The 18,694-nt window shown below is 40.4% G+C and overlaps 1 protein-coding gene across 1 annotated transcript; it reads left to right on the top strand.

Annotated features, from left to right (window-relative positions):
- Nucleotides 1–10,406: 10,406 nt before the first annotated feature.
- On the top strand, nt 10,407–17,991 carry LOC101743933 (ubiquitin-associated domain-containing protein 1). Its single transcript, XM_004926441.5, has 4 exons — nt 10,407–11,694; nt 13,813–13,940; nt 16,187–16,293; nt 17,807–17,991. Exons 1-4 carry the CDS (start codon nt 10,574–10,576, stop codon nt 17,951–17,953), a joined length of 1,503 nt encoding a protein of 500 aa, XP_004926498.3. The 5' UTR covers nt 10,407–10,573; the 3' UTR covers nt 17,954–17,991.
- Nucleotides 17,992–18,694: the final 703 nt, after the last annotated feature.

Raw genomic sequence — 18,694 nt, 5'->3', positions numbered from 1 at the left:
GCAAAAGGCCGTAGCGTGATCGCCTAGACACTTGACGCATCGGGGGCGCGCGTGACAGTTACGGGAAGAATGCCCGTACAGTTGACAGTTATGGCACTGGCTAGGAGTGCCTTTTTTATGGGGGGCTTCGACGGCGATACCGGAGAGCCTACAGATGGTACGTATGTTAAAAATTTGCTTACCCTCGGGGGTAGGCTGGAGGGCGACTAGAACCATATTATATGGCTCCCTACCGCGGCCGGTGTGCATGCGGTGCACTGAATTTACTGGTAGGCCTTGTTCCAGAAGGTCGGCCTTGACGAGTTCGGCATCCAACTCTTTAGGGATGCCACGTATGACGGCACGAAGTTCGCGCTCCTCCTGGAGCGTATACGTATGGAAACTTATACGCTCCTTACGGAGGTAAGAAGAGAGGGCCCTATGGTCGTCGGGTGTTTGAACCTTAATTTGAATGCCGTTCGCGAGGTTACGGGCATTCGTGAAATTAATATTTTTGGCCTTAAGGGCCAGGGAAACTCGTTCCCAGGCTGCCTTCTCTTGAAGGATTACCGGGGGAGGGGCTTGGATTTTCTTTTGTACTACCGGGCGCGGCGACGGTGTAGCACGGGCAGGGGGAGCAACGGGGGTCGGTGGACGGAGGCGCGACGCGTTCGCGGCTCTGCTTACTTTGGCGGCCGCGGGAGCTCGGGCTTCCGCAGCGCGCCTCTTACCTTTTTGGACTACTGTGAATCCATCAGTCGAGGGGGCGGGGGAAAGATCGACCTCCATGTCCGACTCCGAGTCGGATGAAGAGGAGGGCGCGGGCGACCCGCAGGCGGGCGTTTTAGAGGGCGCGGGATTGACGGTCGCGACGGAGGCCACGGACAATCGCTCGGGGGCAGAGGACGGCGCGGGCGCGATGGAGGCCGCGGATGAACGCGTGGACGCGACGTGTGCTGCGGATGAGCGCAGGGCTGGAACCGAGACCGCAGCGATCGACGCGGGAGCTTTGCTCGCGAGTATTGGGGACACAGGAGCGGCGGGCGCGACGGAGACCGCTTCTGAGTTCGCGGCGTGATTGGCCTTAAATTCTAAAAATTCGGCCGATAATGTCGGGTACCTCAGACGGAGGAATTCCGCGAACAGATCGATCGTGGACTCCATTGTAACTGTCACGTGCCCAGGGGGGGCTACCCCGGGACTTTAAACACACTCGCCTTACGGCGAGGCCCCAAAACTATAATAATCACGATTAATTACGGCACACAACCGTCCGTTCACAAACGGGCCACTAAGTTGCCGAACGAATTCCAGGAATTTAGGGGTCCGCCCGTTCACAAACGGCGGTGCGACGCAATTAGCACAGGTAGTCACTTCCGAGAAAACACTTGGACGCCAGATGTGCCACGAACCGAGGTCGGGCGATCGAACGAACAATGAGCACGTCAGCACGCGGCGAGTGCTTGGATCGGAATGACGGGTTATACTACGGAATACTCCGCTGGGTCAGAACCAGCGTGGGTCGAGGATAGCAGCTTGCACGTCGTCTTCTTAGGCCCCCTTCGCCAGTCCCCAGACCGACATATGAGGGGGACCCGAAACATTTAGAGGGCCAGGGCTTGGGCGAGGTCCGCCTCCCTGGCCCCCGCTCAACAGCGGCGGGCCTGTGCGTCTCTCACGCGCCCCGCCGCCTCCTTCTGCGAGATGGTGCACTCGCAGAAGTCGAGCATCGCCTTCCACGACTCGTCGTCGCCGAGCATCGATGCCACAACACTCGGCAATCCTGTACTAATGCTAGCGCCATTCTGGAGTATTATTGAACTGTTATTTAGTACTGAAAGTGGGACACTCTTCCAAGTTTCTCCCAAATTTGAGCTAACTTTTACGCGATCGAAAACGTTAAATAACTCGCACTAGGCACACAGTGGCTTAGAAACGGAAGCGTCCAAATAATTTAATTTGCTAAACATTTCCAGTACTCCAGCATCACGGCTGTAGTGGACACGTCGCCTCCTAGATTCAGTTCGGCGCCTATGTATCGTAACTTCGAACAGTGGACGCAACAAAATCGGCAAATTTACGCGACTAACATCAACCTGTTGTTCAATATAAAGAGACAACATTTTTTACGTGTAAGTGTTTTAATGATATGATCGGAATTTTAAAGGCTGCTCTCAAAATGCTAAGGTCGGTGACGTAGTCCAGTTAGGGCTCCCCCAAGGGGGACAGCCGACTTTTGGAAAATCGCGAAGACCCACTGATTGCAAGCACCGTGGGATCGGTCTTGGGGAAGACCTACGCCCAGCAGTGGACTTCAGCCAAAACTTTTCATAAGGCACATATTGGCAGGCCTCCTGAGCCCTGTGAGTTCGCCTAACACGTCCGGTGAAGCGAACCTAACTTCTCAAGTTTCATAAGCCCACTGGGTTTTTCGCCGGATCTTCTCAGTGGGTCGCGTTTCCGATCCGGTGGTAGATTCTGCGAAGCACGGCTCTTGCTAGGGTTCGTGTTAGCAACGTCGTCAGGTTCGAGCCCCGTGAGCTCACCTACCAGCCCGGCGACGCTGATATCGTCTTTCTAGACCATCAGCTGAGGTAACTTCTCTGATAGTATTAAACATCTTGTAACATATTGTAGGTATAATTAATAAACTTTCAAATAATTATAGTAGATAACAAACTCTAAAACTAACACTGATTTCGTTATCATTTCCAGGGTAAAGTTGATTGCAACTGGTTGAAGTTACCGGTCAGACCTAAAAGACACGACGCCCGGTCACATTACTTTAAGGAAATACGTAAAGATAATTTGCAGCTTTACAAACGTATCGTCAAAGCGGTAAAATATAATTCATTCTTGAAACGGGGTACCGGTTGTCCCCCTCAAGGGGGATCGACGATTTGTTGGGGATCCGTTGAGTAGAGGTAGCGTGGAACCGGTTGTTACGGGCCTTGGGGGGCAAGGCCAGTGGACCGTCACTGGTTCGATTATGAACCGAAATTTAATTATGTTTGCATTTTTTTCTCTGAAGTGGTTACTGGAGCCTATATATACCCACCTTGAGATCTGAGTTTATTTATTTATTTATTATTACATATATGGATGGATGGACGAGCTCACCTGGTGTTAAGTGGTTACTGGAGCTCATAGACATCTACAACGTAAATGCGCCACCTACTTTGAGATATAAGTTCTAAGGTCTCAAGTATAGTTACAACGGCTGCTCTACCCTTCAAACAGAAACGCATTACTGCTTCATGCAGAAATAGGCAGGGTGGTCGTACCTACCCGTGCGGACTCACAAGACGTCCTACCACCAGTAATTACGCAAATAATAATTTTGCGGGTTTGATTTTTATTACACGATGTTATTCCTTCACCGTGGAAGTCAATCGTGAACTTTTTCTGAGTACGTATTTCATTAGAAAAATTGGTACCCGCCTGCGGGATTCGAACATCGGTGCATCGCTCAACACGAATGCAGCGGACGTCTTATCCCTTAGGCCACGACGACTTCAAATTGTTTTCTTAGTTTGTCGCTGGGCTTCCTCAGTTTGTCTGGATCCCGCTTGTAGAATCAGCAAAGCACTCCTCTTGCGTTTCTCTGTTAGCAAAGTCACTCAGGCTGAGCCCCGTGAGCTCCAGTAAAGATGAAGCCAGAATATCCCCCTCAAGGCCACTGGCAGATAGATAGAAAATAAGTTAACAGATTAAATAATAAAAATTTTGCTTAGCGACTTCAAAAAAGGAGGAGGTTCTCAACAGTATGTTTTTTTAAGTTTGTTACCTCATAACTTTTGACTGGGTGAATCGATTTTGATGATTCTTTTTTTATTAGAAAGCTGACGCTTCCCGTGTGGGAAATTTAGTCTAGTTCTGATAATGGTATCCACGAGAAAGTACGTGCGCGGCAAATAAGTAGATGAATAACTCAATATCACGCCAACCGATTTCGATGATAATTGTTTTTAGTGTATATTAATTTGTTTTGGAATATCTTTTTTTTACTGTTTGAAGTCGGTTTTTGTTAAAGCATGTCTATTCACAATTATTATTTTCTCTATAGAAAGCTCGGGTACAGACCACGGCTGAACTTATTGAGGACTGGAAGACTAAGCATCGTGAAATTGAAAAGGATACGACAATGCTGTATCCTTATGGGCCCCTTGCGGAGGACCACGCTTACATTTCTACACAGCGAACTGAAGCTACCAAGTAAAGAAGTTATTGTTATTAACGCGACTTGCTTTGTAGTAATCGTCACGTAACGAAAAAGCGTTATAATTAATTATACCCTTTTATTCTCGCTCTCTTTCTCTCTCGCACACGAGTTGAACGAAGTCGGTTGTATTAATGATAAAACAGGAAAGCCGGTGTGTTTGTACACTGAAGAAAATTACCATAAAAAAGAGAAGGGGTAACTAACTGAGCTTAATAGATTTTAAACCGGCGATTTTTTTATTATTTTCTATGCGTCTTAGAGTCAGTGAGAATGACGTTCAAAGATTTCATTACGCACAAACAAACACACAGTTAGCGCGCTATATATCGACGCTTGAAAGGCAAACATGACTAAGCGACAATAACTGCTTTGTACATAAATGATAGGCAATAACCATATTCGATGCGCAAAACAAATGTATTTCTAGGTCTATTAAAATCATTTCAATCCTACAGCTACTAGCTAGATTCTACTACAGCTAGACTCGTTAAAATTTTTTTTTTTTTTCAGTTATTTCATCTTTAAATTAGTCTACTGTAAAGTTCACGCATTGTCGCTTAGTCACGTTTGCCTTTCAAGCGTCGATATATTTCCTAACATTAATCTTGTTTAACTGACAACGGTGCTTAGCAAACTTAACTACAAGACTTGCTTAATTGTACTAGAGGTCCCGCAGTAGTCGAAATTCGACTATAATTAATTGGAATCGTAAGTTTGTACACTATTATGATTGTATTTTCAACGCCAAGACTATACTATAGAAAAATATTAATAAAGACAAACATTTTTAATCTATTCTCAATTTGACAACAGACGTCAAGAACAAAAGTTTGACAATAAATAAATAGTATGCATGCGTGTGTGTGTGTGTCAAATACATGGTAGTGTGTGTAATGTGTGCTTTAATGATTTAATGTATCTTTTATGCATTATTTAAAAAAAAATTTAGCATTGTGCACTTCTTCTCTATATTCTCTATAAGTGTGGAAAATTTCATACTCCTCCGTCCGCGCAATTTTCGTAAAAAGGGATACAAAGTTTTTGCTTCACGTATTAATATATACCTAGATTTGATGTTGTGCGATGTGTCTTCTTCTGTTTTTTAACCTTTAAGACAAAGTTAGGCAATCCAGGCGCCTTAGTAATTTTATTTATTATTTAGTTTTTTTTATTATTATTATTAATAATTTTCTTTATTACTTATTTAGTAATTAAGCTCTAGTGGCCCATGGACATCAGAAACTGAACACCGCGACTCGTATTGAGACAAAATATCGAAGTCTCGAGGCGGTACCCCTACGAGCTTATGAGATACATCATGGATACGTCCTAATATCACTTTTTTTGGTAATAGGTAGACGAGGTTTCGGTATATTGGGTGGGTAAGCTCTAGCTCTTTGTTAATAGGTGATTACAGTAATAAGTTCCTATCGACTTTGACAAATCTATATCTCTATATATAAAAATGAATTGCTGTTCATTAATCTCGCTAAAACTCGAGAACGGCTGGACCGATTTGGCTAATTTTGGTCTTGAATTATTTGTGGAAGTCCAGAGAAGGTTTGAAAGGTAGATAAATATGAAAATGCTCGGAATTAAATAAAAATAACAATTTGGTTTTGCCTTTGATGTGTCCCCCTTCGGGCAGATTCCTTTTGTTTGTTTTAAGTTTATTTTATACAAAAGTTTAGGTATTTTATTTAACGATTGAGGCATTACGAAGTCTGCCGTATCAGCTAGTCTATTATAATTATTATTATAGTTATGAAATATATTTTAAAGAACGATTATGGCAGCTTCGTTGAGACATCAGATCGAAATTTCAACCGTATTGACCGATAATTCTTCCGGAAAATAGGATTTTTTTGCTTCAGACACACGCTGTGGGATTCCAACAACCAATTCGAATACAAAATCGATTTAATACAACATGGACATCTCTTTTCGTCTTTAGCTCTAATGTAAACGAGCGAGAGCGCGGGAAAATAGGTCAATCTACCTCATGTCGTCCCTTACTGAATCACATAAAACAGTGTACGCGCGAAAAGGACGCCAAATAGTTCGATATGATTGATGCCAATACCGTCGTCTCTCTCTAGGGTGTACATAACGCTGCGGGTGCGAGAGGGAGCGGTGCTGGGAGTGCTCCCGGTGGTTTTGTTCGCGGAGTGCTGTCCTCAAACTTGCAAACTGTTTATTGATTTACTCCAAGGAGATGGGTTAGGTCATGGATACGTTGGGACGAAATTTTTCACGTGAGAATTTTAATACAAAAATATATATATATACTAGTCCTCCCTCGGTGGTCGAAATTCGACTATAATTAATTTAAATTATATGTTTGTACACTATTATGATTCTATTGTCAAAGATTATTATACTTCTATAATCAAAGACTTCGCTAAGACCACACTTTAGACAAATATTAATTAGACAAACAATTTGACCACAGAAAGCAATAAGAAAAGTTTGACAATAAACAAATACCTAGTATGCATGCGTGTGTGTGTCTAATACATGGTAGTGTATGTAATGTTTTCGTTATTGATTTAATGTATCTTTTATGCATCATCTTAAATAAATATTAGCATTGTGCACTTCTTCTCTATATTCTCTATAAGTGTGGAAAACTTCATACTCCTCCGTCCGCACAATTTTCGTAAAAAGGGATACAAAGTTTTTGCTTCACGTATTACTAAATAGGTAGTTAACGAAAAGTGAAAGGCTATTTCGTTTTACGCGACATTTTTGCAGGAGACTCATTTTTAGTTTAATATTTGGAAAAAATATTTTGACAAAAAAAACTTCTTCAGTTTGAATGAAGTAAACCGAATTGAAAGTTCAATTAAAAACGTCGAACTGTCAATGCTAATGCGAAATAAAACGCACCTTTAATTACAAAGATAAATGTCGCGCGAAATATCGCTTAGCCCTTCACCCCGCCATTTGGAATATCGTAATGTCGTCAAACGTTCGCACACATATTGACGGTACATAGTTTTTAGCAAACTGTTAAGTATATGAGTCGACTATTATCAAAGCCGGCAATGTGACTTTTGGACAATGATTGGTAAATCAGAAAAACGAATTATTGACTTTGTATTTCATCGGCAGTCACAAAACTCTTCGGAACGACATCTTAGATAAATAACAGGTTAACTATATTAATATTAACTATATTATATTAACTATATTATTATTTATTTAATGCAGGTTTTGAACCGTATTTTTTGAAGGTGACGATTATATTCAAATCAATCTGTATTGACATATCAATAATTTTTTTTGTCCAAATGCACAGATTGCCACCTTTGATAATAGACGACTCATGTGTAAATGTTTTCAAGGTTCAAGGTTAATAAATAAATTATAAATTATAATAGTTAATATGCTTTTTATGAGAATTAAAACGACTTCTAGGGCTTAATGTCGCATATTTTATTAGCGTTACAAATTATTTCAGATATTTCGATTATAGTAAGTATAGTAAGGTAATAGTTTCCCGCACGCCGACGACTGAGGTATTAATTAGTTCGTCGATATTTGATTATTGCACTAACAAGCTTTTATTTATTTATCTATGGAGTTTCTTTTGTAAAATTTACGTTTCGTTTAGGTACTAGCTCAACAATCTAATAAAATATTCACTCGCCTGTAATATAAATAAGAAAGCAACATTTAAAGCTCTTAATCTATATTTAAATTAATATTTTAGACAGTCTTCTTAAACGATGCAAAGCTGAACTAATCTCCACTTAATGGACTCAAAAACTACTAAAACTTATTTTTATAACTGGAAAGGCAAGGGCGTTGCATCACACAGCTTAATCTTTTATACCTAGTCAGGTCATAAATTCTGTCACATGTTTAATGTAAAATAATTGAAACAAGTTTATTCATTATGTAACCATTCATATACCAAAATGAACTTAACAAAACATAGATTCTTATGATACTAAAGTTTATTCAAAATTACCTCGGTGATTTTGAATACAGGCCTTCAATCTGCGCGGCCAGTCGTCTATCGCAGCACGAACGAGGTCCATGTCAATATTGGCGGCTGCCTTAATCAAGGATGTCTTGAGTAACTCCAAATTGGGTTGAGGCTTTGAGCACGCCTTTTCCTCCAAGTGTTGCCATATCTTGTAATCTAACGGATTCAAATCTGGACTGGAGGAGGGCTAGTCTTCGTGCCGGATGAAGTCGATTTCACGCGCCGCCAGCCAGTCTTGTGTGCTCTTCGCTTTATGAGCTGGCGCCGAATCTTGTTGGAATACCCAGTGCCTGTTATTGAACATGGTATGAGAAACAGGTTCCACAAGGTTCGTCAGGACTGTATTTTGATACACAACTGCATTCGTTTTTACACCTTTCTTACAAAAATGTACCTCTGTTAAGCCCCAATAAGAAACTCCCAACCATACCATGAGCGAGGATGGAAAATGACCTCGTTGGACAGGCGGAATACGGTTGCTCGCTTCTTCACTACTGTGTGCGTACACCTTATCATTTTGTTTGTTGTAGCTCTCTTCTACGGTAAAAATTTTTTCATCCGAAAAAAGAATTTCCCAATTTTTTTTTCCCGCGTACCGCTTCAACAAAGCGCGGCATCTCTTCAGTCTCAGGTCCATTAGACGAGCATTCAAACGATGTCCTGTTTTTCTTCGATATGCCCGAAGCCCTAAGTCTTCATTTAACACCCTTTTCACCGTGGTTCTGCTTAACCCCATCTGAAGGGCCAACAGTTTCTGCTTACGTTTGGGATTTCTTTGAATTCGCGCCTTCACAGTTTTTATCACTGCTGGAGTCCTAACAGACCGAGGGCGACCACTTCTCGACCTGTCATCTATACTAGAGTCTTCATTGTATCGTTTGATGGTACGATAAACGAATCTTTTGGTTATATTCAAATTTTTCAGTATGTTTAAAATTTGAATTGGCACGTAACCGCAACGATGCAACGCAATAACTGCAACACGGTCTTCTTTAAGCGTCCACTCCATATTTAAAAATGAGTAAAATTCTAAAAGTATACATTTTTATTTTCATGAACAATTCGAAATTCGAATTCAATAAACTTTTTTGTGACCATCATTCTAAAAGAAAAGTTTTTACTGTGTCACAATACTTATGACCTGACTAGGTATATATGAAAAATGATAATATGAAATGAAATAAAATGAAGTTGATTAATATGAAACATGGCATGAAATGAAATATAATCTCAGTAAAATGGTGGTCATTTACTGAGACTTTTTCAGTGGACTTTTTGGAGGATCCCGAGAAGTTACGTCCAGCGGCTATGTTTTATTTTCCCACTTTTGTGCACTTTCACGGACACCAAACAGTAAATAAACCACTATTATTACGCATTTAAACCTGAAGAAACACTAAATAAAACAAATCGCACAAATTCACTCCTCGCGTTCCCGTCAAAAAGTCCTTTCTTCGCTAAATGACAGACAGGTGAGTGAGTGATTCCGTCTAAGAAAAAACTTTTTAAAAACTAAAAAGTTTTAAAGGTTTTAAATAACCACTACAAGTTTTTCTTTATTTTGGTATATTATATTTTGTATGTCAGAATAAGTTTAGATATAGATAAGTTAAGATATATGTACGCTATATAGATTAATGATTAGATACTTTTGCTGAGCATTGGTAAAGGAGGTTATAATATTTAATTTTAATGCGATTATATTTCTTGATGGATTGTGTGCAACTATATTACTTGACGAGTTATATTCGACTGAATTCGTAAACGCTTATTACATTGTAATACTACATGCATGATCAGGGTGCTTAGTGCGAGCCTTTTAACTATCTCGATAGAGTAATAGTTAACTCAAATTTGTATGAAGTAGGAACGTTTGCCGCTAGGGGCGCTGTTTCAACTCCATACAAATTTGAGTAACTTTTACGCTATCGAGAACGTTAAAAAACTCGCATTAAGCACACAGATGACTTTAGCGGGCGCACTAATTACAAACAGGCGTAGCAAAATTTGGTGTTTCGTATTTTTCAAAATGACAAATTGTCCCATAATTTCCCCCTTAATTGTGTAGTGATGAGGTTTCCAAAAAATCTTCTTTACCGAAAGCGTTCGAGGCATCACTATCAATTATTACACATCGTTCAATGTTCTCATCGTATTTTTTGACACACAAATAGGTTACTGGGAGGCGCAATACGCAAACTCTTTTGGCATTTTGCGAATCTTTATTATCAAACGTCAAACAGGACTTCAAAATCAAAATGCTGCTATACTAATACTCATATTGTGTTCAAAATATATTCTTTTCGAGCTTGTGGGTGTTCCTAAGGTTATCCACACGGTAATAGCTGATCAAGAGGTCTGAGACTGATCCTCGCGCGATGCTGGTACCCGATACCGGTCTGAGCAACGAGATCCTAGTCAAGGTCATCAGTCCCGAAGGGCAGACGTACGTGGCGAACTTCCAAGAGAACACCCTTATAGAAGAGGTGAAATTGAAAGCCATCGGTCATTTCTATCCCGATGGAGAAACCAGTTTGGGCCGATACAAAATAATTCGCGTACTCGACGCGAAGACCCTACATGAGTTCCTGACGCTTTTCCAAGAAGAAATCACTACACAGGAGGAACTAATGCTTGTTGAGAGGCGGATACCGGACGCGGGAGCGCTGTGGGATCTTGGGGCGGTCAGGGCGCCGCAACAGAGCACTATAGCGGCAGTCACGGCCTCATTACCGACCCCACAGAGCACGGTGAGGCAACCTAACCTACAATCATTGTTATCGACAAACGAACTATCCTTCGAGCTACGAAAGATCCTGATATCCCTCATCGAAGCCGGCGCAAGACTGGCGGCGGCCGGCCGTAATTACGAGTCGTCTTTGGCTCAACTCTGCGCGGCTCTGGACCAGCCGAAGAGAGCTCAACAGACCCTGATTCAAGTGATTACTCCAGAAGAAATAGCGGCCCGACTCAGCGAACAACAATCGCGCGAAGAAGAACCCTCGACCTCTGAGAAATCGAACGCGAACGACCTATACGAGCGAGCCGGACATTTGCAACGGTTTTTGGAGAAGTTTCGAGAATGGAGGGTCAAGATCGCCGATCCTCCTACTCCGGAAGCGATGGCCGCGTTGATGGACCTGGGTTTTTCACACGATGACGCAGATAGAGCGTTGAGGAACACGGGGTGTAATGTGGCCGCCGCTGCTTCTTGGCTGGTCGGGGATAGGGGGTCAAGTGTCTTTGAGTTAGTAGACGGCCTGCCCGATGGTCCTATACTGCAGTCTTTACTAAAGCAGCCTCAGATCCAACGAGGTCTGCTTAATACGAGGATGCTGATAGCTTTCATAGCTATGGTCGGTCAAAGCGGAAGCGCGACGCTGTGGCTGAACTCCCCTCACGGGAGTCCGCTGCTGTCTCAAATCTCGAGAACATATCATTCCGAGAAGTACTGCTCGGCCGTGAATCAGTTCTCGAACGAGATGGAACAGATTAATCCGTCGACTTCTAGAATGTGACGTTTTTTGTTTTTTTTAAAATTGTGATTGCATTGTATCAATAAAAACTTAATAATATTAGTTTTTTGTTCATTTTATTATTAAGTTGGGTAAACGTACTCAGTGCTCGCCTGGTGTTAAGTGGTAACTCATCTTGAGACACGAGCTCTAAGTCTCATAGGTAAGGCGATGGTACCTACCCGTGCCGACTCACAAGGCGGTCTACTATCAGTGAATTAATTGACTAAGTCAATTGTTAGTGACAATGTAACACTAAAATAAAAAAGATAAAGTGGCACAACTATAGAATGACAAAGCTAGCATAATGCCACGGTCCCCCCGGCCAGACGGGGACGCCGGATGGGTGACCGCGAACTCGGCCTGACGTAGCTTTCTTAATAAAATTTAGTAAAAATTTTAAATTTCATATAACTACAATCTATCTTTCATGTAATATATTATCGGTCAAAGCTAGATTAGACACAGCCCACTGAGTTTCTCGTCAGAGCCAAATATATGAAATTATTCTTTTTAATGACAAACTAAACCTTTTTAATTATTGTTAAGATGGGTGCACGAGCTCACGGCCTCCCTGGTGTTAAGTGGTTGAGATATAGGTTCTAATGTAATCTCGCCGAATCTTCTCAGTGGGTCACAATTCCGATCCGGTAGTAGGTTCAGTGAAGCACTGCTCTTGCTAGGGCTAGTGTTAGCAATTCTCTCAGGTTGACCCCGTGAGCTCACCAATAGCCCCGCTACCAACGATTAAGTAGGGGTATAATATGTGTTACCTCAGAAATGTTTTGTAGATGAACCGATTTTTTTGAGTATTTCTTACGAAAGCTGTTGTCAGGTCCCTAAAACTGCGATACTCGATCGATAGACAAATATTTGTTTTGTATGCAAACTATCGACATCTTGTAGCGGATGCCCCTAAACTTATATCGTTGTTAAAATTAAGGCATTTAATTATTGTATAACTAAATACAGAACATAAGAAATTAAAAAATCATACAAGTCTTTATTTGTTATAGACAAATTGATTAAATTTTATCAATTTGTGGTTTCTGACAATTTACAAAATCCTTCATTAAAAATAAAATATAGGATAGTTAACATATATGTTATAAATATATGTTAGTGTCATCTACAAGAGGAATGGAAACTAATCGAAGTGAAGCCATCTAGTGGCCGGCGCCCGTAAACATGTTTGTTGAGTGCTTGAGTTGCTTTATGTGTATTATCTATGGCTGTTGTTTCCCATGCGTGTCTTGTTTATGTTTCATCATGATTTATGACCTGTTGTTTTCGAGTTACCCTCAATAATGCATATTCAAATGACTTTCGACTACATTGATGATATAGTTCTGTTACGCCGGTAAGAGTAACGCCATCTATGGCCGAATAGCCGAAATCAAAGGAACTGGAAAAGTCGAGGAAGATCGAGAAGTACAACGGCATCTATTGTCAAATACCAGAAACATACAATACTCGATTTGTGTGGAATATTCTCGATACTTCTAGGGATATCATATCGACTATAAAAGCGTTGCAGAGATGGTACGTGTCAGTTAGTAATCGGAACTACTCGAAGCGAAACAGCGAACAGATCACCTGAAGCGAAGCGGAAGAAGCGAATTGAGAATTTTAAAATGTTTGTGAAGTATTTTAAGTGTTTCAAGTGATAAAAACAGTTTTAAGTTGTACTTTGGTGGAATATTTATTTATACCGAACCCCAGCGCGTAACAGCTCTTTTTGTTTCGTGGAAGTATTTTTACACGCTTTATATTAGCTTCACTTGTATGTATGTTTGTAACTGACTCTTTTAGACGCGTATTTGACCCACTTTAAACGGCCAGATTTCATTCAAACTTTGTAGATTTATCGAACATCGACGACAATACACTAATTTGATAAGATTATTTCGTTGTTGTTCTTGTTAGAATGTTTTATTATTATGTAGTTGTGTTATTACCGCTTTGACCGCCGCGTGGGTCACCGGTGCCCTACAGGCGGCGCACTGAAGTAATAATGTCAATTTATGTTACTAAGCGCCTGAATTATCTAACATTCGCTTCGGTTCACCCTCGCAGGCACAGTATGCTTACGTAAATTGCAGGAAGGTCCCAGGTCTGTACTGGAGTGGAGGAGACGTGATACACGACAATGGCTTCGGCTGTTACGCCCAAAGGGGAAGACGGACGCCCATCGGAGCCGAGAACTATCACTACTCACATTCTCTTCCCGGTTAGATGCTGCAGTGGAGTTTCATTTATATATACAGTCAAACCTGGATAAGCGAGAGTTCAAGGGAGCACAATCTCATTCTCGCTTATAGAGGTTTCTCACTAACCCGAGTTTCTCGCTAATGCTCCCTCTGAATTTCATTTCGCGATTTTCCGGATTCAAACGCATTCACTATTTTAAGTTTATCACTTAATGACAGTACTTTAATTTTCCGTTTTGACATGATGCAGAACAGAACTTTCCTTCGCAATTGATTAACGATAAACTGAGTAAGGCCGACAAACAGGACGGTACACAGGCACACGGGTCCAGTCGAAAAGAATGCGATAAAATAACAATTTTATTTAGTTCCACGAAATAGAATAGGTTCAATATTGACGAGAAAAAAATACAAAAACAATGGTAAGAAGTTCCACGAAAGTTAAGAATGAGTCATAAAATAGTAAATGTTAAATTTGTAATTTGTTTTGTCATTTGTTCCTCCTAAATAATATAAATAAATAAAGCTCGACTGTCGCTTATAGAGGTATAGATAAGTAGCAGTCTCACTTACGGAGGTCCATGAGGGAAAAATGACTCTCTCTTACACAGGTTTCTGTTTCTCGCTAATAGAGGTTTTGGGAGCTTAAAATGACGGGTCCTGGCTATTACTCTCACTTATAGAGTTTTCTCACTTATCCAGTTCTCGCTTATCCAGGTTTGACTGTATATATATTTATTGCTTACATGGGGGGACGAGCTAACAGCCCACCTGGTGTTAAGTGGTTACTGGAGCCCAGATACATCTACAACGTAAATGCGCCACCCACCTTGAGGTATAAGTTCTAAGATCTCAGTATAGTTACAACGGCTGCCCCACCCTTCAAACCGAAACGCATTACTGCTTCACGGCAGAAATAGGCAGGGCGGTGGTACCTACCCGTGCGGACTCACGAGAGGTCCTACCACCAATAGTTACGCAAATTATAATTTTGCGTATGCGTTGTTTGATTTTTATTACACGATGTTATTCCTTCACCGTGGAAGACAATCGTGAACATTTGTTGAGTACGTATTTCATTAGAAAAAATTGGTACCTGCCTGCGGGATTCGAACACCGGTGCATCGCTTCAACACGAATGCACCGGACGTCTTATCCTTTAGGCCACCACTGAGATTATATTTCATCCCATATCATCTCATCTCATTTAATTTATTTCATTTCATGCCATGTTTCATATTAATCAACTTCATTTCACTTCATATCAGGGCTGTCAGATGTAAAATTAAGATAATAGTATACCACCTTTAAAAAAGTAGTACATTTCGTAGTTTTAAATAAAAACAATAGTACACATAAAAAATATTTTTTACTATACATAATTACATATGCTTTTTATACAATACATTGCTTGTCATTTTAGCCATCATTTCTTTACTTGGTTTAAAATTAGCACATTTACCTGCTTCACTTAAAACATGTTGTTTGGCCAGCAAGGTACCATTGATACTTTCATTGGATAAACTATTTCTAATTTTAGTGAAAATCGCGATATCGACTTATACTCTTCAAAATGTCTATTAACATCGCCCCAAAAGTTATCAGGGCTTGTTGTCAAATTAATCTTTTTATTTATTGTATTTGGCAGATTTCGCCATTATTTATCAATTTTTTGCATCTCATTCTCATTGCCTACAATTCGAGGGACCAATATCATCAAAGGCTGTAGGGATGGGATCTTATTTCTGTATGAGTTAGATAGGTATTGCATTTGTGGGCAGTAAGCATTGCAATTTTGATAAAATAGGGTCATTTAAATCATATCGCAAAAAGTCTCCAACCAAATATAAAATATTATCCTTCCACAGACTACCAAGTGAACATAAGCATTTATGTAGACCATAGACTTAGATGTTGACGAAGCGAGTTCGTTCGTTCTCTAACTGTATGTTGTTAACTATATACTGTTACTGTAAATGTTTCCAAATATAGTATAAACTAGAATTTTTATACATTTAAATAAAAGACAGCTAGGTTTTAAAAAGTAGTATTTTAGCCGTACGACTTTCGTATTGCGATTGTACAAGGAAAACATTTTGAAATAGTCGTACAAATACTATTTAAATGGTACATCTGACAGCGCTGCTTCATATTATCATTTTTCAAAAAGTGCAGTTTTCATTAAAATTAAAATAAGACTTGACTAAAGGTCTTAGTTACCAGATCATAAAATTCATTTAAAAAAAGTGTTCTTCTGTTGTTGTAGGTCTTCTGTCGATGCGCGTGACAAAGGACGATGAAATGTGCGGCATATTTAATATAACCTTCAAACCGCTGCCTCAATTCGATCTACGGAACGTTGTCTTTGGAAGAGTGAGTGTTTGTTTTTTTTTAATTTCGAAGGGCAACGGGATTTATAACTTAACAGTCACTCTGATTATGCCTCTAGAGTATTTAATGGTTTTTTTTCCAAAACTTAATTCATGAATAGAACTTTTGGAATTCGCGTTTTCGATGGAACACACCGCATTATTTCACCACGGGTCTGGAGAGAAAAATGAGCTTCTTTAAATATTCGTGCTTTCCGTGGTAAAGAGTCGACGTCGCCGTCGCCCTAAACACGTCATATCGGATCCTCCCGATCCACTAACGGTGTCTTTAGGTACCTCAAGCACTGATCACCGTCCTCGTCGAACCCGTCGCTTGCGACGAAAGGCTCGGCGAGTAAATTAACCCACAGACACAGCCCACTGAGTTTCTCGCCGGATCTTCTCAGTGGGTCGCGTTTCCGATCCGGTGATAGATTCTGCGAAGCGCTGCTAGGTCTAGCAACGTCCTCAGGTTAGAGCCCCGTGAGCTCACCTACTCGTCAGGTTACCAGCTTAGGTAGGTAAAAAAAAAACACAAAATCCGCGCTTGCCCCACTGTTTACAAAAAAATATAAGTATCCATGTTTAATTAACAGAGTAAACATTGTTTTTAGCTAACAAATACAAAGGAGGTTTACCTTATCCTAAGTAATATATTATGTCTAAAAGTCGATGTGTATGAGCTCCCTGCATACTCCGAAACGGCTGGTCATATTTCGATGACATTTTCAGGACATCCTTAGATTGACGTAGCCCGTGATTGTCTGAAGTTGAGTAGCGAGCGTAACAGAGCTTAGTTTTTTATTTATTTTTATTGCTTAGATGAGTGGACGATCTCACAGCTCACCTGGTGTTAAGTGGTTACTGGAGCCCATAGACATCTACAGCATAAATGCGCCACACACCTTGAGATATAGTTCTAAGGTCTCAGTATAGTCACAACGGCTGCCCCACCCTTCAAACCGAAACGCATTACTGCTTCACGGCAGAAATAGGCGGGGCGGTGGTACCTACCCGTGCGGACTCACAAGAGGTCCTACTACCAGTAATTACGCAAATTATAATTTTGCGGGTTAGATTTTGATTGCACGATGTTATTCCTTCACCGTGGAAGTCAATCGTGAACATTTGCTGAGTACGTATTTCATTAGAAAAATTGGTATTAGTATAAGATCAGAGCAAAACGAGCCGGGTTTTTCTTCTGAAAATTGTACCCTAAGAACATTACATCGAGAGGTGAAAGGCTATTTGGTTTAAGAGACATTTATCTTTGTAATTAAAGGTCCAGTTTATTTCGTATTAGCATCAACAATTCGACGATTTTTAATCGAACTTCAATAATATTTATCACATTCAATTAGTTAAAAAGAGTTCTTTTGTCATGATATTTTTTCGTATTAAACTTTAAATGGCTCTCATGTAAACTTGCAAAAATGTCGCTTAAACCAAATAGCCTTTAATCCGTTGACATGTATGAAAATTATTTCTGATAATTTTTAAATAATATTTTTTTTCAGGTAATTCTGCCGTGCGAGACTTTTGAAGTGATTCGCGGCTTAGGCGCCCCGCTCAGCTCGCGTCCGGTCGTGGAGATATCGGCGGCAAAACACCGCGTCGACAACCGCTGGGTGTACGGAAAGCCTAATAGTAGAATTAAAAACTGATGTACGATTTATTTTCCAATAATAAAGATGTGTTTGTCTTCGTGGATTTTTTTTATCAAAATCGAAATTATAAGTTATAAAAAGAACAAGTGCAAAAATATTTCGCATCTGTAACGGTGATCTCAAAAACTAAAATACGTATTCTTTTGACAAAAACTCACGTGTGGCATATACACCAATATACTAGTTAGCTATGTCTATGGAAGACAAAGGCTCACTGAGTTTCACGTCGGATCTTCTCAGTGGGTCGCGATTCCGATCCGGTAGTAGATTCAGCGAAGCACTGCTCTTATTAGTCTAGTGTTAGCAAATTCTCTCAGGTTGAGCCCGTGAGCTCACTCACCTGTCCGCGAGAAGCTGGAATAGTCCCCTAAGCTACCAGCGAATCGGTAAGGAAAAAAATAAGACAAAGAAAAACGAAAAGCATTTCTGTTTTAAAAAGTTTTCATTGAAAAGAGACTTCCTCAAAATGGCGTCACAGCGTGGCAAACATCGCGCCAAAATTCTATTTACTCACACGTGATGCAACTTCATAATTTACCGAAATCGGAGCGTAAGTATTCGAATTTCGAAAGAATAGATAATAATAAAATTATTAATTTTAATAAAAAACGTTGTTCTAATTTTAAAAACAATAGTTAGTAATAATATTAAAGGTTTGGTAGGTTGAACAAGTGATCTATAAAATATAAGTTCAGAGTTCACTTTCTAGCATCGAGGTCACTCTCTCGAGCGTTATTT

This window comes from Bombyx mori, chromosome 24, assembly GCF_030269925.1.
Source record: "Bombyx mori chromosome 24, ASM3026992v2".
NCBI classification, from domain to species: Eukaryota; Metazoa; Arthropoda; class Insecta; order Lepidoptera; family Bombycidae; genus Bombyx; species Bombyx mori.
The sequence above is the reverse complement of the archived record's forward strand: the minus strand, read 5'-3'. Positions and strand labels throughout refer to the sequence as shown.